Raw genomic sequence first — 24900 nt, 5'->3', positions numbered from 1 at the left:
TAAAAATGCAGAATACACAAAACTTTGAGTAAGGTGATAAATAGAGTCAGAAAATTGCAACTTTATGTCAGAATAGATTATTAACACTGTATTATACCATAAATGTCAAGGGGAAAAAGAGCAGGAAAAGTATAACTACTTCAAATTGGTAATAAATTTACAACACTAAAGGATAATTTGAGACAGCAAAGAGGAAAGAGGAAGAGGAAAAGGACAGAACCTGTATCAGCATGTGAAGATCAGATGCTGTTGGCAGAGAAAAAGGACTGTTTTATCTATAAGATGTTTTATACAAACCTCATGATAACCACAAAATAAAGATCGAGAGCAAAGATGTGAAACATGAAAAGAGAAACATCATAGAAAACCACCAAACCAGAACAGCAGACATAAGCACAAGAAAAAGAAACAGTGGAGACACAGAGCAATCAGAAAATCAAAGATAAAACCAAGTACTCATCTGTCAAGAATCATCCCAAATGTACATGGGTTTAATTCATCAATCAAAAGGCAGCTTGGTTGGGGCTTCCCGGGTGGCACACTGGTTGAAAATTCACCTGCCAATGCAGTGGACATGGTTTTAGCCTCTGCTCCAGGAAGATTCCACATGCCTCAGAGCAACTAACCCATATACCACAACTGTGGAGCAGGTGCTTTAGAGCCCATGGACCTCAGTAAGAGAAGCTGCTACAATGAGAAGCACAGCTTAAAAGAGAGAAACTAGAGAAAGCTTGCATGGAGCAAATAAGACTCAGCACACTCAAAAATAAATAAGCGTGAGTGAAAGTCGCTCAAGTCGTGTCCAACTCTGTGACCCTATGGACTATACAGTCCGTGGAAATCTCCAGGCCAGAATACTGGAGTGGGTAGCCTGTCCATCCTCCAGGGGATCTTCCCAACCCAGGGATCGAACCCAGGTCTCCCACATCACAGGCGGATTCTGTACCAGCTGAGCCACCAGGGAAGCCCAAGAAGACTGGAGTGGGTAGCCTCTCCCTTCGCCAGAGGATCTTCCCCACCCAGGAATCCAACCAGGGTCTCATACCTCATACCTCAACAAAGAGTAGCCCCTGCTCTCCAAAACTAGAGAAATCTTGTGTGCAGCAAAAAAGAGTCAGCACAGTCAAAAATAAATAAATAAATCTTAAAAAAAAAAGAGTGGTTGGATGGATTAAAAAGCAAGACCTCCCTGCCCCCAAAAGAGATACATTAAAAACAAGATCCAGCTGTCTACCCCCTCCAGTAAACTCACTTCAGCTTTAAAGATAAACGTAGACTCAAAATGAAAGGATGGAAGATGATGTCCAAAGCAAATGGTAGCTAAAAGAAATGGAGTGTAGCTATATTAATATCTGACAAAATAGACTCCAAACTCCAAACCAAAAAAGGTAACAAGATAAAGGTGGACATATAAAAACAATAAATTTATCATGCTGCTAAGTCACGTCAGTCATGTCTGACTCTGTGCAACCCCATAGACAGCAGCCCACCAGGCTCCCCCGTCCCTGGGATTCTCTAGGCAAGAACACTAAAGCGGGTTGCCATTTCCTTCTCCAATGCATGGAAGTGAAAAGTGGAAGTGAAGTCGCTCAGTCGTGTCAGACTCTTAGCGACCCCATGGACTGCAGCCCACCAGGCTCCTCCATCCATGGGATTTTCCAGGCAAGAACACTGGAGTGGGTTGCCATTGCCTTCTCTGAAATTTATCGTAGGCAGTATAATTAGTGAATTGGCCTTAGCAATACCTTTGGGTATATATCCTCAGGCAAGGAAAACAAAAGCAAAAATAAATGGGACCTCATCAAACTAAAAAGTTTTTGCACAGTGAAGGAAACTATACAAAATACAAAGACAACCTGCCAACTGGGAAAAGATGTTTGCAAACCACATAACCAATAAGGGGTTAGTATCCAAAATATATACAGAATTCATACAACTCAATAACAACAAAAAAATCTAATTAAAAAATTAGCAGAGGAGCTGAATAGACACACCAAAGAAGACATACAGGTGGCCAACAGGCGCATGAAAAGCTGTTCAACATTGCTGATTGTTAGAGAAATGCAAATCAAAACCACAGTGAGTTTATCACCTCATACTGGTCAGAATGGCTCTCATCAAAAAGTCTACAAATAATGAATGTTGGAGAGGGTGTGGAGCAAAAGGAATGTTCCTATACTGTTGGTGGGAATGTAAATTGGTGTAGCTACTATGGAGAACACTATGGAGATTCCTCAAAAAATAATACATATGATCCAGCTATTCCACTTCTGGGTATTTATCCCCAAAATACAAAAGCACTGATTTGAAAAAATATATGCACCCCTATGTTCATCATAGCATTATTTACAATAACCAAGATTTGCAAACAACCTAAGTGTCTGCTGCTGCTGCTGCTGTTGCTGCTAAGTCGCTTCAGTCCTGCCCAACTCTGTGCGACCCCATAGATTGCAGCCCACCAGGCTCCGCCATCCCTGGGATTCTCCAGGCAAGAACACTGGAGTGGGTTGCCATTTCCTTCTCCAATGTGTGAAAGTGAAAAGTGAAAGTGAAGTCGTATCTAACTCTTCCGAAACCCCATGGACTGCAGCCCACCAGGTCCTCCATCCATGGGATTTTCCAGACAAGAGTACTGGAGTGGGGCGGGGTGGGGTGCCATTGCCTTCTCTGACCTAAGTGCCTATCAATGGATAAATGGATAAAGAGGATAGTTCATATATTTACAATAGAATACTAGTCAGTCTTAAAGATGAAAGTTTGCCATTTGTGGCAACATGGATGGGTGGATTGTGAGGGTATTATGCTATGTAAAATAAGTCACATGGGGAAAAACAAATATGATTTCATTCATATATGGGATACAAAAAAACCCAAGCAAATAAAAACCAAAAAATAAATGAACAAAATAAGTGAAATGAGTAAAATGGATCAACTGTATGGTGACAAATGGAAACTAAATGTTTGGTGGTGAGTATGAGTATGCTGTAGTGTAAACAGAAGTAGAAATGTACACATGAGGCTTACATAATGTTGACAACCAACATTACCTCAAAAATAATTTTTTTTAAATGTCTTTGCAGATTTAGGGTAATGAATAACTTTGTTTTAATTCATTTGAAGTCAAAGGAAATATCTTGTATGTATCCAGAAAAATTTGTGTCATAGAAGATGGTGAGAATATCAACATTTAATTTTTTTTTAAAGTATAATACATACACCATACCTGCTCTGCTGCTAAGTGCAGTACATAACATTCAGCAATTAATACTTAAGTATTTTTGTTAATTAGATTTTAGTGTTGGACGTACACATCTTCCCTGTTATTTCAGAGCTGAGAAAACCAAATTTAGGGATCCAGGGTTCAAGGGCAGCTCTCTTTGACCTCAAAGCTCACGATCTTTCTACTATTTCAGACTTATTTTATTTACTCTAATTTACAGATTGCAGGTTCTTCCAAAGGAGTACAGAATTCTATGGATATTCCTGAGATGTCAGTCAGGCACCAAAAGGAAGTCCCAGAAAAAGGTGGGTGGAGTCCACAGACGGGCTCAACCTGGGCTCCTACAGGCATCTGTTGGGTCGGTGGAGCGTCTCAGGAGGCCTGCGTGATACCTGACTCAGAGCAGAGCTTGGAAAGCTTACAACCTCTGGAACAGGACATGGCTTTGAATGAAGTCGTACGGAAATTAAAATGTACTAACAAAGAAAAGGAAACTCGGATCCAAGACCTAGAGCGTCAGAACACGTATTTAGAGAAGAAGGTTGAGGAACTACAGATGAATGCGACTAAACAGCACGTGTTTGTGGCCATCATCAATAAGCTAAAGGAGAAGGTCGAAGAGCTAATTGAAGAAAAGTACAGAATAAAGCTGGAGAAGAGTGATACAGAGAAGACACTGCGGAGTTTGCACGAGATTTTAGTTACCACCCAAAACCACCTTCAGGAATGCAGGAGTGAGAAGGAAACCTTACAGGCAGAGTTTAAGAAACTCAAGGGCAATTATGTTAGTCTACAGGAAAGGTACATGACTCATTGCATGGAGATGGACAGCGCCTTGAGCAAGAAAGAAGAAGAGATAGAAAGCCTGCAGCAGCTCAAAGGAGAGCTGGAACAGGCCACCAGTGCCGCTCTGGACTCGTTGAAAAGGGAGAGGGAGACCGGAAGAGAGTTCCTGTCTTTACGGGAGGAATTCCAGAAACGTGAAAGGAAACACCTGGATGAAAGAGAGAATCTGAAATCTAAACTCGAGAAATTGGTCGCTCAGGTTCAGAAGGTGAAATTCCTATCCGACAGTGAAAAAGCTAAGAATGCAGAACTCCAGCAGCAGATCGACAAAGTGAAAAATGAAAACACAAAACGTCAGCAGCAGGTTGCAAGGAGTGAGGAGCAAAATTGCGTCCCTAAATGTGAGATAACTCAACTCAAGGAGATCTTAGAGGATGTAATAGAGTCAGATGTGGACAAGGTATTATCACAAATTCGGAATCTCTAAGGCAGAATTTCAGGAGTTTCTAATAGTCTGCTGGAGCATATTTGGGCATGGCCCATACCCTAATTTGTTGGCGGAGAGAATTAACCAAAAAGAGAGAAACAATGGAGAAGGTGTCACAGTTTTGGACGAGTTTCTTTGGGTCTCAGATACTCACATTAAAGAACAGCCATTTCTGGCCTCTTGCGATTATATTGGTAGAGTTGCAAATGAATGTGGGAATTTTGTGGGTACCTAGGAACCTGGTGAGCTGCAGTCCATAGTGTCGCAAAAAGTCGGACACGACTGAAGCGACTTAGCCCACATGCAGGCACGCATACATGACCGATCATCCGAAGCTTCCTCTGAGAAAAGAATTTCTGAGTGGGATCTCAGCCTTTTCATGCCATGTCTGCCTGTTCAGCAGTAAAATAGATAATACAGCTGCATATTTGGTTTACAAGGCAAAACCTACATTATAGCACACAGTAATTTTGTAAAGTTACAAACATTTTTACTGAGATAGCATACTCCACTAGTTTTAGGTGTACAGCATAAAGATTCAATATTTGTATGTATTGCAAAATGATCACCAAATATATCTATTAACAATCGTTAAGAACAACATGAGAGCCTCGTATCAATGTGTTTGGAGAACCTGTATTTTGTATTTGCAGTTCAGATGGCTTTTTTGGCAGACAACTGGAAGCCTGTCTTGGTAGTGATAATCCTCACAAGCCAGAGCACATCTGCTCTACTCCGGTTTTGTAGGCCTGCCTTAAAATATCTGTAGTGCAACTTTATTAATTATTAGAAGGCTAATCTGAGTCAGAAAAATATACACGTTTATTTTTATACTTGTCATAATAACTTAAACTGAGCTGATTTGTTGCTCAAAGATGTCCTTAGAAGACTTTCTTTTGTGAATCTCTAATCAGTATTAAGTATTGTTTGCAAGACAAGGATCCTATTATTTTTAATGGCTCTTAGAAAAATACTGTTCTCATGGGACTGAAAATTCTCTCTGTCATCTTTTCTCCAGAAAGAAGAAAGGATTATCTAAGCCAGTGTGGTTCTCAAACTTTAGCATTTATCAGCCTCAGCTATGAAAATGCAGATTGCAGGGACCACCCCAGAGTCTCTGATTCAGCAGGTGTGAGGTGGGGCCTGGGGATTTGCATCTCCAGGAAGATCTTGGGGTCTCACTGATGCTCCTGGCCCCAGGGTCATGCTTTGAGAACTACTGACCTAAGCAGGTCGGGAAGATCCCCTGGAGAAGGGAATGGCAACCCACTCCACTATTCTTGTCTGAAGAATCCCATGGACAGAGGAGCCTGGAGAGCTACAGTCCATGGGGTCAAAAAGAATCAAAACACAGCTGAGTGACTAACACTTTCATTTTCACTTTCAGCCTAAGCAAAGATGACCTTCAGTTTAGCTGTTAACCAAACCATGACGAATTTTGAATTAGTAAACACTGAGTAAATCAGTATAACTGTGCAGCAGTTTATCCACTATACAATGTTTTTCTTGAGCTTTCTTTCTTTTTTTTTTTTTTTTCAGGGCATCCCTAGTGGTTGAGAGGTTAAAGCATCTGCCTGCAATGCAGGAGACATGGGTTCGATCCCTGGGTTGGGAAGATCCCCTGGAGGAGGAAATGGCAACCCACTCCAGTATTCTTGCCTGGAGAATCCCATGGACAGAGGAGCTTGGTGGGCTACAGTCCACGGGTCGCAAAGAGTCGGACATGACTGAGTGACTTCACTTTCACTCACTTTTCTTTTTTTGCTCTATCTTGACTAATCCGTTGTTTTGTTTTTTTTTTTAACTTCTAGTTTTGCTTTTCATTAATCTTTAGGTCCATTTTCTCGATGTGTGTTCTGGAGCATCTTTGATGTTGAAGCATTTTCATGGTAATATGAAGACATCATTGCCTTTTTCACTCTCATTCTTTCCCAAGTGTACAGTGGAGTTTTCCAGTGAAGCCATGTGACGTGTGACGGTGTAATTGCTTTCATGGTTGATGGAATGTGGAAAGCACAGTGGAGAGTCCTGCTGTCTTCTATTAAGCCAGCATTAAAAATATTTGCAGAAAGTGTAAACATTCCCACTTTTCACTAATTTTTCATTTTGACAAATGTGGTAATTTTGTATTAAATTGTCACTTATACTGACATAATAGATTTATTGTTGTTTAAATGAATTAGTAAATAAATATTTTTGAATGTTCTCAGTTGTAATTTCTAATACAACGAATACTGATAAATATAAAATAAATTCTAACACAAATATTTATAAATGTAGATATTGTATTTCTAATACAATAAATATTGTTATTTAAATGAATTTGTAAATCAATATTTTTGATGTTCACAACTGTGATTTCTAATGCAATAAATATTGACAGATACAGCCTAGCAAACAAAAGCTTTGGGATATCCTCAATAATTTTTAAGAATATGAAAGCATCCTGAAAATCAAAAAGTTTGAGAACCACTGCTTTGAGTTTTTAAGAGTGATATTTTATTCAGCATTTTACCTAAAAAGTAATCCAGATTCTTTGTCTTTATTGTGACAAGTCTGAATTGTGTATATGTAGGATACAAAGATGACACATTTTAATTTGTTCCCGAATCACTCGCCTTGTGAAGAAGGGAGCGCAAACCCCCCAGACATGAAAAGAACTTCACAGCCAACATCCAGAATTCTCAATCTTCTGGGTCTGATGGTAGAACTTCTCCCACATCAGCTAATTATACAAAAATCATATTTTTATTAGAAATATCAAGGTTGGACAGTCAGGTTATGAAAGAAAAATTATGGAAGGAATGATACAGATGGACAGGGAAGCCTAGCATGCTGCAGTCCACAGGGTTCTAAAGAGTCGGACACTACTGAGCGACTGAACTGACTGATACAGATGCTTCAACCAACCAACCAGCCCTTCCTTCTTCCCACTGCTTCATTCCATCTTTTTTCATCACCTAATTCCCACAAATCAATAGTAAGATAACGTACCAGGACTGAAAAAAATAAGAACTTCAGGCAAAACCCATTCTTCAGTGCTTTCCACATGTAAGGAAAACTCCCTCCGAGCAGTAGTCTTGGACTCCAGGCCGGCTGCTCCTAGTGATGCGTTCACATGAGTGCTCTGATTACCCAGTCTGATCTAAAGTACAGTTTTGGGGCAGGGTGGGCAGTGTGGAGCTGTGTACACGGGAAGAATGAAAAATGAAGTTAGTGTCCAGTGAGTTCCAGACATGGCCTCTCCACCTCTTGGCTGTGTGACCTGGCCAAGGAAATTTTCCTTTCTCAGCCTTAGCTGAAGTGGTATTTGCTGCTGCCCTGGGAAGTGACAAACCCTACATTTTAACGAGAGCACATTTGAAGGGCATGATGTTTGGAACAGCTTCTCAAATCATTGAACTCCCTTTCTTCCTCTTCCCTCTGATTACTGTACATTTCTTTGATCTTATGTACACTCCTCTGAGCCAAAATTTGGCAATGTGGGTTCGCTGTGTTCCTGACGTGACACAACCTTTATTCCTATTTTCTTTCAGCTGAAATTCATTGAATGCCAGCTTTTATTGAAGGCTGGAAACCAAGCTAAGTCATTTTAGCAGAGATCACAAATTGAGATCACAGCCCAAAGACTGTATCCACCTGAAGTTTTGTCTTATATTATAATGTTTGAATTTGAATATGTCACCAATGCTTCTTGCTGGAACCTCTTCCATCACCCCTGGGCCTTCAGACATCTGCTTTCTCACCATATCTGCTTGGTTTTCTCTTGTCTCAGTGGATGCTGCTGTTCTTTCTCAGTCTTATCTGCTGGCTGCTTCTTCTCTCCCAGACCCCTCAGTGATGGAGTGAACCATCCATCAGCCCTCTGCTTAGTGATCTCATTCCAGGCCAAACAAATACCTGTTTGCTCAAGGCTTCAAGATCAGAGACTTGATATGTGATATGCCCTCTGCTAATACAGGGTAAGCCTCTAATAGGCACTGGACAAATATTTGCTGGCTGCCCACCTTGTCCTTGGAGGCATTTAAATTGACCCTGCTTTTCATGGGTTATCTCATTCAACTCTTACACCATTAAAAAATATATATATTATCAGGCTGTTTTTTTTTTAACATGGAAAAACAAACAGGCTTAGAATAGTTGAGTTTCTTGTTCACAGTCTCGCATAAGTCAAGTGGCAGAATGAATTTCCATTCCATTTCAGAGCTGCAGTAAACGCTTTCTGCTGAGCTCAGTCTATCAGTCGTGTCTGACTCTGTGACCCCATGGACTGTAGCCCACCAGGCTCCTCTGCCCATGGGATTTCCCAGGCAAGAATACTGGAGTGGGTCACCGTTTGTTTCCCCAGGGGATCTTCCCAGCACAAAGATTGAACCCATAACTCCTGCATTGGCAGGCAGATTTTTTACCACTGAGCCACCAGGGAAGCTCTAAGTGGCAGAACTCAGATCCAAACCCAGGTAGTCTGACTCTAATGCGTGCACTTTTGCCCCTTAGGTTACAAGGGTCTTCACTGTACAAGTATCTTCATTCTGGAGGCCACTGAAATGTCTAGAGTTTCAATATTATTAAAGATGTCTGATTGTTCTGGTGTCAGGTATAATAATTAGTCTAAAATTTGAATTTTTTAAACTAGGCTAAGAGGAGATGTATCTATGAGTGTGTAGTCATGTATAGTTATTATCGATGTGCATTAACTTCCAGCAATTATCTGAATTTGTCCCACTTACAATTTATATGCAAATGTGAATCTAAATGAATTATTTCCACATTAACCTGTTATTAGATGTCTTATGATGAGTAACTGAAGAATTGAGTTCAATATTTTTCTTCCTTCTTTTGTTTGGCCTCTTTTGCACGGGACATTTAATTTGTATTCCACCCTTCATCCTTTTAATTTTACTGAAAACTTTTTAATAGAGCTTCTCAAAATGTTACCCTTAGGACATCATCAATCCTGATGCTGAACATTTCAAAGAGAATGAGAAAGTTAGTGATATCATGCCACAAAAATTGAAGAGTTTTCATCTTAAAAAGAAAATTTTAGATAAAGAGGTATGTATTCTTCATTCTAAAAATTATATCATTTTTAGTGAAAAAGTAAAAAAAAGCTACTGTAAAAGTACAAAGAGGCTCCTAAAACTTTGGATTTTTTAAAATAATTATTTCAGGGGACAAGATTAGCTTTACTTTGACTCTAAGAAGGCCTTTTGTTCAACACTTGACTTGTTTTATGACCTAAGTATGTATTAGAAAATCCCATTCATCTACCCAAAAACTGGTATGAGTATCTTTTCACTTTTAATGGTACCATTGATTCCTGAAGATAGGTATATTTTGACATTCCTATTGGAGAAGGAAATGGCAACCCACTCCAGTGTTCTTGCCTGGAGAATCGCAGGGACTGGGAAGCCTGGTGGGCTGCCGTCTATGGGGTCACACAGAGTCGGACACGACTGAAGCGACTTAGCAGCAGCAGCAGCAGCAGCAGCAGCAGAGGGCTTTCTTGATAGCTCACCTGGTAGAGAATCCACCTGCCATGCAGGAGACCGCTGTTCCATTCCTGGGTCAGGAAGATTCCCTGGAGAAGGGATAGGCTACCTATTCCAGTATTCATGGGCTTTCCTGGGCTCAGACAGTAAATAATCCACCTGCAATGCGGGAGATGGGTTTGATCCCTGGGTTAGGAAGATCCCTTGGAGGAGGACATTGCAACCCTTGAGTATTCTTGTCTAGAGAATCCCATGGACAGAGGAGCCTGGGGGTCTCAGAGTCAGACACTACTGAGCGACTAAGCACAGCACGCAGTTATTACAAACTTTATCACTTGGAATAGTGGATACATTGGAAACAGATTTTATTTCTCAAGTGAGACAAGTAAGGAAAAGGCCCTTGGGACTTCTTCACTCAGTCTTTTCTTGGTTAGTGGTGCAGAGCTGGAGAGAGAATTAGGAGAGCCAGCTAAGTGTTGTTGTTCAGTTGCACAGTGGTGTTCCACTCTTTGCAACCCCACAGACTCCAGCACGCCAGGCTTCCCTGTTCATCACCAAATCCCACAGCTTGCTCAAACTCGAGTCCATTGCGTCAGTGATGCCATCCAACTATCTCATCCTCTGTCGTCCCCTTCTCCTCCCACCTTCTATCTTTCCCAGCATCAGGGTCTTTTCTAATGAGTCAGTTCTTTGCATCAGGTGGCCAAAGTATTGGAGCTTTAGTTCTCCCAGTGACTATTTAGGATTGATTTCCTTTAGGATTGACTGGTTTGATCTCTTTGCACAGTCTTCTCCAGCACCATAGTTCAAAAACATCGATTCTTCGGCGCTCAGCCTTCCTTATGGCTTCCCTTGTAGCTCAATCGGTAAAGGATCTGCCTGCAGTGCAGGAGACGCAGGTTCAATCCCTGGGTTGGGAAGATCCCCTGGAGAAGGAAATGACAACCCACTCCAATATCCTTGCCTGGAAAATCCCATGGACAGAAGAGCCTGGTGGGCTGCAGTCCATGGGGTCTCAAAGAGTCGGGCACGACTGAGCGACCAACACTTCCAGCCTTCTTTATGATCCAATTCTCACATCCATACATGAATACTAGAAAAACCATAGCTTTGACCAGACAAAACTTTGTTGGCAAAATAATGTCTCTGCTTTTTAATATGCTGTCTAGGTTGGTCATAGTTTTTCTTCCCAAGGAGCAAGTGTCTTTCAATTTCACGGCTGCAGTCACCATCTGCAGTGATTTTGGAGTCCAAGAAAATAAAGTCTGTCACTGTTTCCATTGTTTCCCCACCTATTTGTCATGAAGTGATAGGGCCTGATGCCATGATCTTCATTTTGTGAATGTTGAGTTTTAAGCCAGCTTTTTCACTCTCCTCTTTCACTTTCATCAAGAGGCTCTTTAGTTCCTCTTTGCTTTCTGCCATAAGGGTGGTGTCATCTGCATATCTGAGGTTACTGATATTTCTCCTGGTAATCTTGATTCCAGCTTGTGCTTCATCCAGCCCAGCATTTTGCTTGATGTACTCTGTATATAAGTTAAATAAGCAGGGTTACAGGATACAGCCTTGACGTACTCCTTTCCCGATTTGAAACCAGTCTGTTGTTCCATGTCTGGTTCTAACTGTTGCTTTTTGACCTGCATACAGGTTTTGCAGGAGACAGGTAAGGTGCTCTGATGTTCTGATCTCTTTAAGAATTTTCCACAGCTTGTCATGATCCATACAGTCAAAGGCTTTAGCGTAGTCAATGGAGCAGAAGTAGATGCTTTTTTGGAATTCTCTTGCTTTTTCTATGATCCAACTGATGTTGGCAATTTGATCTCTGGTTCCTCTGCCTTTTCTAAATGAATCTCTGTCCATAGTTCTTCAGGCACTCTGGCTATCAGATCTAATCCCTTGAATCTATTTCTCACTTCCACTGTATAATCGTAAGGGATTTGATTTAGGTCATACCTGAGAGTTAAAGCATCTGGCTCCAATGCGGGAGACCCATGTTCGATCCCCGGGTCGGGAAGATCCCCTGGAGAAGGAAATGGCAATCCACTCCAGTATTCTTGCCTGGAGAATCCCATGGACGGAGAAGCCTAGTAGGTTACAGTCCATGGGGTCGCAAAGAGTCGAACACAACTGAGCGACTTCACCTTACCTTAGCTGAGAGTCCCTTGGACTGCAAGGAGATCCAACCAGTCCATTCTAAAGGAGATCAGTTCTGGGTGTTCTTTGGAAGGAATGATGCCAAAGCTGAAACTCCAGTACTTTGGCCACCTCATGTGAAGAGTTGACTCGTTGGAAAAGACTCTGATGGTGGGAGGGATTGGGGGCAGGAGGAGAAGGGGACGGCAGAGGATGAGATGGCTGGATGGCATCACCGACTCTATGGAAGTGAGTTTGAGTAAACTCTGAGAGTTGGTGATGGACAGGGGGGCCTGGCGTGCTGCGATTCATGGGGTCACAAAGAGTCGGACATGACTGAGTGACTGAACTGAACTAAACTGAATGGTCTAGTGGTTTTCCCTACTTTCTTCAATTTAAATCTAAATTTGGCAATAAAGAGTTCATGATCTGAGCCACAGTCAGCTCCTGGTCTTGTTTTTGCTGACTAAAAAGAGTTTCTCCATCTTGGCTGCAAAGAATATAATCAATCTGATTTTGGTATTGACCATCTGGTGATGTCCATGTGTAGAGTCTTCTCTTGTGTTGTTGGAAGGGGGTATTTGCTGTGACCAGTGGGTTCTCTTGGCAAAACTCTGATAGCCTTTGCCCTGCTTCATTTTGTACTCTAAGGCCAAAGTTGCCTATTATGCCAGGTATCTTGACTTCCTACTTTTGCATCCCAGTCCTGTAATGAAAAGGACATCTTTTTTTGGTGTTAGTTCTAGACGGTCTTATAGTTCTTCATAGAACTGTTCAGCTTCTTTGGCATTACTGGTTGGGGCGCAGACTTAGATTACTGTGATACTGCATGGTTTGCCTTGGAAATGAACAGAGATCATAGTCATTTTTGAGATTGCACCCAAGTTCTGCATTTTTGACTCTTTTGTTGACTATGAGGCCTATTCCATTTTTTCTAAGGGAGTCTTGCCCACAGTAGTAGATATAATGGTCCTCTGAGTTAAATTCACCCATTCTGGTCCATTTTAGTTCACTGATTCCTAGAATGTCGATGTTCACTCTTGCCATCTCCTGTTTGACCACTTCCAATTTGCCTTGATTCATGGACCTAACATTCCAGGTTTCTATGCAATACTGTTCATTTCAGCATCGGACTTTGCTTTCACCACCAGACACATCCACAGCTGGGTCTTGTTTCCTCTTTGGCTCAGCTTCTTCATTCCTTCTGGAGCTGTTTCTCTGCTCTTCTCCAGTGGCATATTGGGCACTTGTGGACCTGAGAAGTTCATCTTTCAGGGTCATATCTTTTTGTCTTTTCATACTATTCACGGGTTTCTCAAGGCAAGAATGCTGAAGTGGTTTGCCATTCCCTTCTCCAGTGGACCACGTTTTGTCAGAACTCTCCACCATGACCCGTCTGTCTTGGGTGGCCCTGCATGGCATGGCTCATAGTTTCATTGAGTTAGTCAAGGCTGTGGTCCATGTGATCAGTTTGGTTAGTTTTCCATGGTTGTGGTTTTCAGTCTGTCTGCCCTCTGATGGATGAGGATAAGAGGCTTGTGGAAGCTTCCTGATGGGAGGGACTGGCTGTGGGGAAATTGGGTCTTGCTCTGGTGGGCGGGGCCATGCTCAGTAAATCTTTAATCCAATGTTCTGCTGATAGGTGGGGCTGTGTTCCTTCACTGTAGTTTAGCCTGAGGCCAAACCATGGTAGGGGTAATGGTTGTAATGGTAACCTCCTTCCAAGGGACTTATGCCAGCATGCTGTGACTCTCAGTAGGGAAAATGATAACAGGGCTGGAACAGGAGCCACTTTTAATCGAGAGGAAAACAGAAGTGACCAGTTTACCTGACTGAATAGTAAATCTGGGATTCAATTTCAATTCTGTACTAGCAGGAAATGACTCCTCTGAACTGTGAGGTGGATAGGAAATTTGTTGCAAGTGCTCTGGGGAACTTATCTTCTGGCTAACCTATAGAGAAAAGGACCAAGGATAAACAGGCATCCAGAAAAGCTACTGGTCTCCACTTCTTAAACCAACCTTCAAAAAGAAGCCTAGTTGAGGGTTCAAAAGGGATGCTGTGCTTAGCTGCTCAGTCGTGTCTGACTCTTTGCCACCCCATGGACTGTGGCACGCCAGGTTCCTCTGTCCATGGGAATTCTCCAGACAAGAATAATGGGGTGGGTTGCCATACCCAAACCAGGGGTCGAACCCAGGTTTCCCACATTGCAAGCAGATTCTTTACCATCTGAGCCACCAGGGAAGCCCAAGAGGGATGTTTCAGGAATACAGTTTCAGATATTTATGTTCTCCTGGTGAATCTCTGTGTCAGCACTGTAATATTGGCAGACGAAATAATGTGATGTGCCATTGATTGAGTGAAGGGAGTTGCAGGGAGGAGGAAGTGCTTGGGGTATTAAATGATACAAGACTGACCATTAACTGTCAATAGTTGGAGCTGAGTAATAGTTACATGGGGCTTCATTAAAGTTTTTTCTCTTTTTTTGAAACTGTTCATAATAAAAAAATTCTGTACAGCATACTTTATCACTGATATGTGGAGGAGTTAGGATATTGAATATTAAAGATCTATCATTATTATATGGAACAAACAAGAGATGATACTAAATTGTATCTAGAAAAAGTTGGCTAATTTTTTTTCTTTAAAGCAGAGTTTTAATAGCCTGGCTATAAAAGCAATTGGGTATTAGGATAAGCTCTGCGGAGCTCCCAAGCCCTCCCTCATGTTTGGTGACTTACAGGACTCACAGGACTCAGCACACAGTCATCTTCCCAGTTATGAGGTATTATTACTGCGAGAGGATTCAGAGCAAAACCAGCAAAAGGGGAAAGCACGTGGGGCAAAGTCCAGAGGAAACCAGGTGCCCTTCCCTTCCCTGGCAGTGAGCTGTGCAGCCCATGTGAAGTGTTCCCAGGGAAGCTCTCTGGAGACTGAGTGTCCAGGGTTTCTATCAGAGGCTGGTTGCGTAGACAGGCACCCTCTGCCTGCCACGTACCGAAATCCCAGACTCTCCCAGTGGAAGGAGGCGTTCAGCGTAAACCACATCCTCTGTGCAAATAGCTTAGACACAGTGAGCCTTCAAATAGGGAAATGATGGAGACCCTCCCATGATCCAGGTTCCTAGAAGCCAGTCAGGGGGCACCTTGGCGAGCAGGCCTTTCTGGGGACAGCAGTCTCAGGCATGTTGTATGAACTCTACTACACAGGAGCTCAAAATACAAGACACCTTTGAGACAGGGATTGGGCTGTGCATGGTTTGATGATTTTATTAGAAATGTTACTGAATGTAGTCTTATTTCCTCTCTGTCTCTGAAATAGAAAATGCCTTTTTCCTTAGCTACTGAAACATAAAGACAAAATCTCAGCTTTCAGAAAGTTACTTGCTAACGAAAAATCATGTCAACATCAGGTTCCTGGGGTGAGTTAAACATTCACTGTGTTCTGTTTCTCTAACATACAAAAATGCAATTTTAGATCTTACATTGAAAGCTTTCTGTTATTGAAGCCACTGGAGAGCTCTCTGATGGCTTCACTGATAGCATATTCGCTGTCAAACGTCCCAAGGAAAGTGAATATATTGGAAGTGAACACAGGCATGTTTCATCGCAGGTTACAGGGTGTGACTCCGAGGAAGCCAAGAACGTCAGAGACACGCCTGTTGCCCAGGCAGCCGAACTGAACCCGCACCATAACTTAAGCAAGGAGCTTGATTTTCTGGTAAGGAACACCTTTCCTTGCTTTGCTAGCCTTTTTATTCACAACACTGTCTTAATAACGAGTTATGGAAATGATCTGCCTTCAAAAACTTTGCTCCTTGAAACGGTCACACGCTGGCATAGTAGCAGTATTATTCACCCCCACAAATATAGAACTGAAGTTTGCACTCTCGGGTTTTGAAATTTTAGATACTGTCCCGCCTGATTTCTGTTTAGAATTTTTTTTCTTTCAAAATGCAGAAATTTTCAAGTATGTGCATGTTTCCAATAGTGAATGAAGAACATTTATATTGTGGCACATACGACCACCATTCTTAGAGCAGTAGGTGTTTACAGCAATCGTGATTAAGGGGGTGCCAGGGAAACGGCACACGTCCTTTGGATGGCACCCAAAGCAATCACAAGGGAGTGGTGATTGTGGGAGGGACGGAGCTAATGGCGGTAATCATTTTGCAATGTATCAGTATATCAGATCAACACGCTGTACACCTGAAACTTACACAACGGTTGCATCAGCTATATATCGATAAAGCTGGAAAAAAGAAGATAAAAGCAGATAAAAGAGGAAAAATCTGTGGGAAGAAAATTAAAACATCCTGGTATCTAGAAAGTGACAATCCATTTAGATCCCACTGCTGCTGCTGCTAAGTCTTTTCAGTCGTGTCCGACTTTGTGTGACCCCATAGACGGCAGCCCACCAGGCTCCCCCGTCCCTGGGATTCTCCAGGCAAGAACACTGGAGTGGGTTGCCATGGGATCCCACTATATAATGAAAAAGAGGTTAATTAACTTAATTGTTTTGGGAACGTTCGTTTCTTTCTGGCTGCGCGGGGTCTTCACTGCTGCGCAGGCTTTCCTCTGGTCCTGGCCAGCGGGGGCTCCTCTCCAGCGGCGGTGCTTCTCCTGCTGCAGAGCAGACTCCAGGCGCGAGGGCTCTAGGCGCGCACGGCTTTGGTAGTTGCAACTCACGGGCTTAGTTGCTCCGCGGCGCGTGGGATCTTCCCGGACCAGGGATCGAACCCGTGTCTTCTGCTACTGGCAGGTGGATTCTTAGCACTGAGCCGCTAGGGAAGCCCCCATAATCTCTTTTTTCATGGTTAGAGAAGTCTGTCGTATTTCTAAATTGTTACAGGTCAGCATTCTGTACTAAATTCATTGCATAAGAGAGAGGGAAAAGCCCGATGCTGTGAGGGCTTACATTTTCTTTCCTTTCTACTTCATTAATTTTCATTATATAGGTAATTATTGACTTCCTTGAAAGGGTAAGCAAGGCTAGTCAGTATGGAGATACTGATGGAGAGTTACATCAAACAGAAGCCCTGCCTCCAAGGAATCTAGAAAAGAAGGTGCGATATGTAGATAGCTGTTTGCAAGGACTAAAGGGGACCTTTTTAAAGAGGAGGAGCCCGTGACATCCAGGTGGGAGAAGCCCAGAGGAGAGCTCACGGGCTGGCAGGGAGCGGATGAAACGGTGGCAGGCCCTGTTGGCTGCTTCTGAGCTTCAGGCACAAAAGAGGTTTGGAGTGGACCCGGTCTCCCCTGGGGTGGGAAGCTGAAGTGAGAAAACGCTCACAAATGGCAGTGTCTCAGACACACTATGTTGCCTCTAACATGTACTGCAGACTTTCTTGTACAAACGGTATTTCAGAGGAACCGAATAACTGATGAGGGAGAATTCTTCGTTGGAGAATGTAAGCTGTTAAAAGCAGAAGAGGGACTTCCCTGATGGTGCAGTGGTTAAGACCTTGCCTTCCAATGAGGGTGGTGCCAGTTGGATCCCTGGTTGGGAGCTAAGATCCCACATGCCTCATGGGCAAAAAAAATCAAAACAGAAAACAGAAGCAGTATTGTAACAAATTCAATTGAGACTTTAAAAAAGGTCCACATCAAAAAAAAAAAAAAATCTTAAAAAACAGCAGAAGACACACCTATAGAAAATTGGATCTTGCATCCCTGAATAAAATAAGGAATGGCTGCTAAAACCTGTAAGTTCACGACTTACAAGAAACTTTTAATGACCCACACCAGAGCCCTCTTGTCCAGCTTAACCGCATTGGTGAGGTGTGCCCTTGAGTGCATGAGGCATGGAACGGGCACTGTCCGTGGTGTCTCACCTGAACCCATCTGAAAGCAAGCTTCGAGAGTACACAACTCCTGAGAGGATAAAGAAGCACATTAAGCTGACCGTGATACAAATTCCAAGCGTGAGAAATACTAATCCACGAAGAACTGGCACACGGAAAGGGAGGGAGAGGAAAGGAAGAGCTGCTCTAGACACAGAGGTTCAAGGCGGTGGTGTTCAGTCGCTAAGTCGTGTCCCACTCTTTGCGGCCCCATGGACGGCAGCACACCAGGCTTCCTTGTCCTCTACTGTCTCCCAGAGTCTGCTCAGATTCATGTCCGTTGAGTCAGTGATGCAAACAATCTCAGCCTCTGCCGCCCTCTTCTCTCTACTTCTAGCCATGTCCTTTAAAAAGTGTTTTAAATTCTCTTCACCTTGGGTTTATCTGTTAAACTGAGTTAATATCTGTACTCCCTGCCTTAAATAACATGTGCAGGCAGAGGAACGGGACCCCGATTGGATATGGTCCCCATTAATACGTCTATGTAAAGGGAAAGAGCAAGAAAGCTGCCGTGTCTGCAGAAAATTTGTTCCGCCGTTGTTTCCTGTAGGGCAGACATGTAAACATATGTAAATAAATATGTTTAAATAAACATTAGAAAATCAATGGCCACTCTTAACATTATTATTTAAAGGGGACATTTCTGTCCTTCTTCTATAATTGCTTTGAAAATTAAGGTAACTGCGGGGGAACTTGTGAATACTCTTTCTTGGTAATTTATCCTAGATATCATTTTTAGAAATACAAATTTTAAATTATTAATGCAAGAATACAATGTCTAAATTGTTAATGTTAATTTTTTGCAAATAAAAATTGGACCCCCCAAAATTTTAAAAACCCCAAAAACAAAGAAAAAAAGTTGGACCGTAAGTCAGAATGTGACACACGTTGAGCTGGACCTTTTAAAAACTCTCATTTATACGCGTGAGAATATTGATGAAACCTGAAAACGTATCATCAAGCAGCGCATCAGTGCTTCAGAGAGAATCAAATATCCATTGGTTACATATGGAAAGAAGATAGTCTATCCATTGGTTATGAAGGGAAAGAAAAGACTTGGGACTAATAAGCACTTGTATTAACTAGCAAGTGTCTAATTACTTGCAAAGCTATTTCATTGTATTAAAATGTAGAAAAGCTGAAACAGCATTTAAATTTCTGTTCATGTGCTCTAACTGCAGTCTAACTAACAGCCTCTCTCAATTCACCTATGGTACAAATCAGCATAAGGGAATATTGAAATAAAGTATAGCTCACTGTTCTCATTGTTCTTAACATCAATACATGGTTTTCATGGCAGTTTCCAAGTTATCATTTTTGCCAATGTTGTTCCATAGATTGCAAAGTTGGGAAATCTTCTAGAGACAAAAGAAGACCACTACAACAGACTCACTGAAGAAAATGACAAGTATCAAAGAAATTTAGGCAACTTAATAAATAAGGTACAGATTTTCTTACGCACATATATTTTTTAAACTATGTCATATATTAAAACGTTAGAATTTGGATGCAAAAAAGGGATCTGAGGGATGACGTAACACATTTGTCTCAATTCCATTCACTTCATCATGACTTTGTGTTATTATCCTTTTAGTTAAAAGCTAGCAAAGAACTGTATGTGTGCATATAGCCTTCTGTTGTCAGCAATTTCTTAGTCTTAGCCTCACCACTTCACTTGGAGGATCTTTCTAAATCTTGCCACCATCGTGTTCTGGTTTACCTTTTAAAACTGCATTGTGGACTCTGACCCTGGGTTGACACATATACTACTTGTATGGATCACAGTTGTTTCACTACAGTTGTCCATTTTTTGATACTTTTCCTGCATGGTGAACAGACACAATTCCTGATTTCAAAATACAAGGAAGATGTTCTGCCAGTGGTAAAACCTTCATTCACAGGAGTCATATAATTGAACTTCAAATTGTGCAGATTCTTAAAAAGCAAAAAAAATGAACAAAACTAAGTAAATATCCTAGAATCAATCACAGAATAATTGTCTTAGCTAATGTTTCCCAAGGTTACATCTTATGAGGAAATCATCAAATGTGCTGACCAAAGGCTTGTGATATCCCACTCCCGGATTGCACAGTGAGTCCAAAAACTGCATTTTTAACTTTGTAAACATTTGCTGGTATGTCACTTTCTGACTTGCCGGGTTCATCCTTTAGACTCCTACAAAGAGGGAAATGTGCCATTTTGTAAGTCAAAAAGACCATTCTTCAATAATGTATGTATTCTGTTTAATGTCTGGATTACTTGAATACCCAGAGTTTCCTCTTCCTTCTCAGAACTCCCTTTGACGTGGGGGTGGGTGGGTGGGGAGCGAGGTTAAGGAATTAGTGAGAAACATCCAAGAATTTTAGATTATCACCGCAGTGTTCAAGTAAAATAACCTTGCTATCCTTAGAATTTATCCACATAAGGTTTTGAATGCACCCCAAATGAAATGTATCACGTACCAAATAGACTTTCTCATTTATTGAGATTCAGCGCGAAATATTCCAAAATTAGTGTTTTTAACTCTGCAAAGTTTTTCCACTTATTTATTCTCTTTATTTCTTACATGCTCTTTCCTCCACCTTTCTCCCAATTTCATTTGTACAGCGCTTGCTGTCATTAGAGCTTAAGCAAAAGGTCTGATCTTACACCCCCTAAAATAGTGCTAACTCACTACAAGATAACTGAAAGAAAGTGTAGATAAAACACACACACAGAACAAAAGCAAAATCGATACAGAGAACCTGTTGGTGGTTACCCGAGGGGAAGGAGTGGTGAGCCGGCGAGACGGGTGAAGGGGGTGAGCTGTGTGGTGATGGATGGTGACTGGACTTCCGGTGGTAATGCTCTGTAGTAATGCATACAGAGGTCAAATTATAATGCCATACACCTGAGATTTATATAATGTCAGTTCAGTTCAGTTCAGTCACTCAATCGTGTCCGACTCTTTGCGACCCCATGAATTGCAGCATGCCAGGCCTCCCTGTCCATCACCATCTCCTGGAGTTCACTCAGACTCACGTCCATCGAGTCCATGATGCCATCCAGCCATCTCATCCTCGGTCGTCCCCTTCTCCTCCTGCCCCTAATCCCTCCCAGCATCAGAGTCTTTTCCAATGAGTCAACTCTTTGCATGAGGTGGCCAAAGTACTGGACTTTCAGTTTCAGCTTCAGCATCAGTCCCTCCAAAGAAATTCCAGGGCTGATCTCCTTCAGAATGGACTGGTTGGATCTCCTTGCAGTCCAAGAGACTCTCAAGAGCCTTCTCCAACACCACAGTTCAAAAGCATCAATTCTTCGGCACTCAGCTTTCTTCACAGTCCAACTCTCACATCCATACATGATCACTGGAAAAACCATAGCCTTGACTAGACGGACCTTAGTCGGCAAAGTAATGTCTCTGCTTTTGAATATGCTATCTAGGTTGGTCATAACTTTTCTTCCAAGGAGTAAGCGTCTTTTGATTTCATGCCTGCAGTCACCATCTGCAGTGATTTTGGAGCCCCCAAAAATAAAATCTGACACTGTTTCCACTGTTTCTCCATCTATTTCCCATGAAGTGATGGGACCGGATGCCATGATCTTCGTTTTCTGAATGTTGAGCTTTAAGCCAACTTTTTCATTCTCCTCTTTTACTTTCATCAAGAGGCTTTTTAGTTCTTCTTCACTTTCTGCCATAAGGGTGGTGTCATCTGCATATCTGAGATTATTGATATTTCTCCCAGCAATCTTGATTCCAGCTTGTGTTTCTTCCAGTCCAGTGTTTCTCATGATGTACTCTGCATATAAGTTAAATAAGCAGGGTGACAATATACAGCCTTGATGTACTCCTTTTCCTATTTGGAACCAGTCTGTTGTTCCCTGTCCAGTTCTAATTGTTGCTTCCTGACCTGCATATAGGTTTCTCAAGAGGCAGGTCAGGTGGTCTGGTATTCCCATCTCTTTCAGAATTTTCCACAGTTTATTGTGATCCACACAGTCAAAGGCTTTGGCATAGTCAATAAAGCAGAAATAGATGTTTTTCTGGAACTCTTTTGCTTTTTTGATGCTCCAGCGGATGTTGGCAATTTGATCTCTGGTTCCCCTGCCTTTTCTAAAACCAGCTTGAACATCAGGGAGTTCACGGTTCACATATTGCTGAAGCCTGGCTTGGAGAATTTTGAGCATTACTTTACTAGCGTGTGAGATGAGTGCAATTGTGCGGTAGTTTGAGCATTCTTTGGCATACGAATTTTACCTCACTCAAAAATAAAGAATGGAGAAGGAAATGGCCACCCACTTTGGTATTCTTGCCTGGGAAATCCCATGGACAGAGGAATCTGGCGGGCTACAATCCATGGGGTCGCCAAAGAGTTGGAGACCACTTAGTGACTAAACAAACAAAACCAGTGAAGAAGTTACTGAGAAGTTACTGTAATTCAAATACACAGATCCCTTTGAACAGAACAAAAGCTTTCACATCATTTAAACACAGAGGAAAAAAAATAGAATTTATGGTTTAAGATTGTATACTTGTTTACATTGAATTTCAAATCAAAAGACTTAAAAAATTTTTTTTTCCATAAGGGCTGCAACACAAACAAACATATAAATATTTCTGTTTTTAAATAAAACAATTATCTTTAATGTGTAAAAAAAATAAAGAAGACAATATAAATACAAAATAGTATATTCAATAATATAAAGATAAAATAAAGACAAATATATAAGGAGGTGTACTTATTTCAGAAATCTTAAGATTCAATATTGTTAAGACTTATTTCTCCCCAAGCTGATCTAGATTTTATTTTTATCTTTTAAATATGTTTTATTGAAATATAGTTGGTTTACAATGTTCTGTTAATTTCTGCTGGGCAACAAAGTGATTCAGTTATACATATATATATACACACATATATGTATATATGTGTGTGTATATATATATATACATATTCTTTGCAAAGGATGCTGAAATTGTTGGCCATCCATTTGCAAACAAACAAAACAACAAAAACACATTGATTTATACCTTGTATCACATGCAAAAGTAACTCAAAATGGATACTGCGAAGTCACTTCAGTTGTGTCCGAGTCTGTGCAACCCCATAGAAGTAGCCCACCAGGCTCCCCTGTCCCTGGGATTCTCCAGGCAAGAACACTGGAGTGGGTTGCCATTTCCTTCTCCAATGCATGAAAGTGAAAAGTGAAAGTGAAATCGCTCAGTCGTGTCCGACTCTTAGTGACCCCGTGGACTGCAGCCCACCAGGCTCCTCCGCCCATGGGATTTTCCAGGCAAGAGTACTGGAGTGGGGTGCCATTGCCTTCTCCTAAATGAAAGAGCTAAAGTATAAAAAATTCTCAAAATATAGGAAAAAATTTCTGATGTTGGGTTGATGTTGGGTTAGGCAGTGATTTAAATATGATACTAAAAACATGATTCATAAAAGAAAATTTTGATAATTGTACTTCATCAAAATTAAAAACTTTGGCTCTTCCATGGACATTATTAAGAGAATGAAAAGACTAACGTGAAAGAATATGTACAAGTCATATATCTGGTAAAGAACTTGTAACCAGAATATATAACAGACTTTCAAAACCCAAGAATAAGAAAGCAACCCCATTAAAATGGGCAAAGATTTGAACAGACACTTCAACAAGAAGATAGATATACGGATGACAAGTAAGCACATTAAATGACAGTCAACATCATTAATAGGCAAATTAAACCCCAGTGCAGACCACTACACACCTATTAGCTTGCCTGAAAAACTGACCATGCCAGGTATCGGCAAGGACATGGAGCAACTGCAATGCTCATAGCCTGCTGGTGGAAATGTAAAATGGAACAACCTCTTAAAAAACAATCTGGTGCCTTCTTTAAAAGTTAAATATACCCAATGTATGATTCAGCCAACCCACTCCTGTGTATTGATCCAAGAAGAAAGAATGCATGTGTTAACACAAAAGAGAATTTCAAGATAGCTTTATTTGTAATAGCCCCAACCTAGAAACAACCTAAATGTCCCTCAAATGGTGAGATGACTGACAAATTGTGACCTGGCCACACAGTGGAATTCTATACAGCAATAAAAAAATGAATGACCTCTGGGTAGGTGCAACAGTGTGTGTGAATTGCAAAATAATTAGGCTGAGTGTAAGATTTCATTACACCAAATTCTAGATGGTACAAAACTATAGTGAGAGAAAGCAGATAAGTGGTTGTCCAGGATGTGGGGGCAAAGAGGGCTGGGAAGGAGGGATCACTCTCCTTCTTCACCACTGGAAACTTTAAAGGGAAAAATTAATTAAATAATTTGAGTTGCTAGGAAAGAATTCCATGTTCCCATATAGCTGTCTTCCCAGGTGGCTCAGTGGTAAAGAATCTGCCGGCCAAACAGGAGAGGCAGGAGACACAGTTTCGAACTCTGGGTTGGGAAAATGTGGAGGAGAGAATGGTAACCTCCTCCAGTATTCTTGCCTGTAAAATCCCATGGGCAGAGGAGCCTGATGGGCTACAGTCCATGGGGTCCCGAAAAGCTGGACACAACTGAACGCCTGAGCAGACACAAGATGGGTGGGTGATGTATAGAAAGCTCGACCGTCATTAAATTTATCTACTCAAATCCTCCAATGAAGTTAGCTTAGAAAAGTCCATTTTAATCATAAACTTCAGTTGTTTCTTCTTTCAGTTTAGAAGAGAGAAATAAACAGTTGGAAGATTTCATTAGAAGGTCCAGAGAGAGAGTCAGAAAACCAAGGTAAGTTGTTTCTTTTCTTTCTTTCTAAAGTTAAAGATCATGTCTTTAACTTTAGAATATATGCATAATGATGTTAAACATTTTTTAAAAAACATCTTTTTCCTTGTCTTAATTTGAGACAAACAAGATAAATTATGTAAAAGTGCTTGGTATTTTGCCTAGCGTGAAATAGTTGCTCCATGTCTTTTTGTAGGACCTGA

The 24900-nt window shown here is 41.4% G+C and overlaps 1 protein-coding gene across 1 annotated transcript in view; it reads left to right on the top strand.

The window, feature by feature from the left end:
• CAGE1 (cancer antigen 1) overlaps nucleotides 1-24900 on the top strand; it is a 38720-nt gene extending 13820 nt beyond the window's left edge. Inside the window, exons 4-12 of the mRNA XM_052647442.1 lie at nucleotides 3451-4466; nucleotides 7069-7216; nucleotides 9436-9548; nucleotides 15459-15539; nucleotides 15731-15838; nucleotides 19298-19402; nucleotides 19981-20051; nucleotides 24632-24700; nucleotides 24894-24900. Of these exons, the coding sequence (XP_052503402.1) occupies nucleotides 3451-4466; nucleotides 7069-7216; nucleotides 9436-9548; nucleotides 15459-15539; nucleotides 15731-15838; nucleotides 19298-19402; nucleotides 19981-20051; nucleotides 24632-24700; nucleotides 24894-24900 (1718 nt within the window). The remainder of the gene's footprint in view (nucleotides 1-3450; nucleotides 4467-7068; nucleotides 7217-9435; nucleotides 9549-15458; nucleotides 15540-15730; nucleotides 15839-19297; nucleotides 19403-19980; nucleotides 20052-24631; nucleotides 24701-24893) is intronic.

Source organism: Budorcas taxicolor, chromosome 11 (genome assembly GCF_023091745.1).
Source record: "Budorcas taxicolor isolate Tak-1 chromosome 11, Takin1.1, whole genome shotgun sequence".
Taxonomy (NCBI): domain Eukaryota; kingdom Metazoa; phylum Chordata; class Mammalia; order Artiodactyla; family Bovidae; genus Budorcas; species Budorcas taxicolor.
The sequence above is the reverse complement of the archived record's forward strand: the minus strand, read 5'-3'. Positions and strand labels throughout refer to the sequence as shown.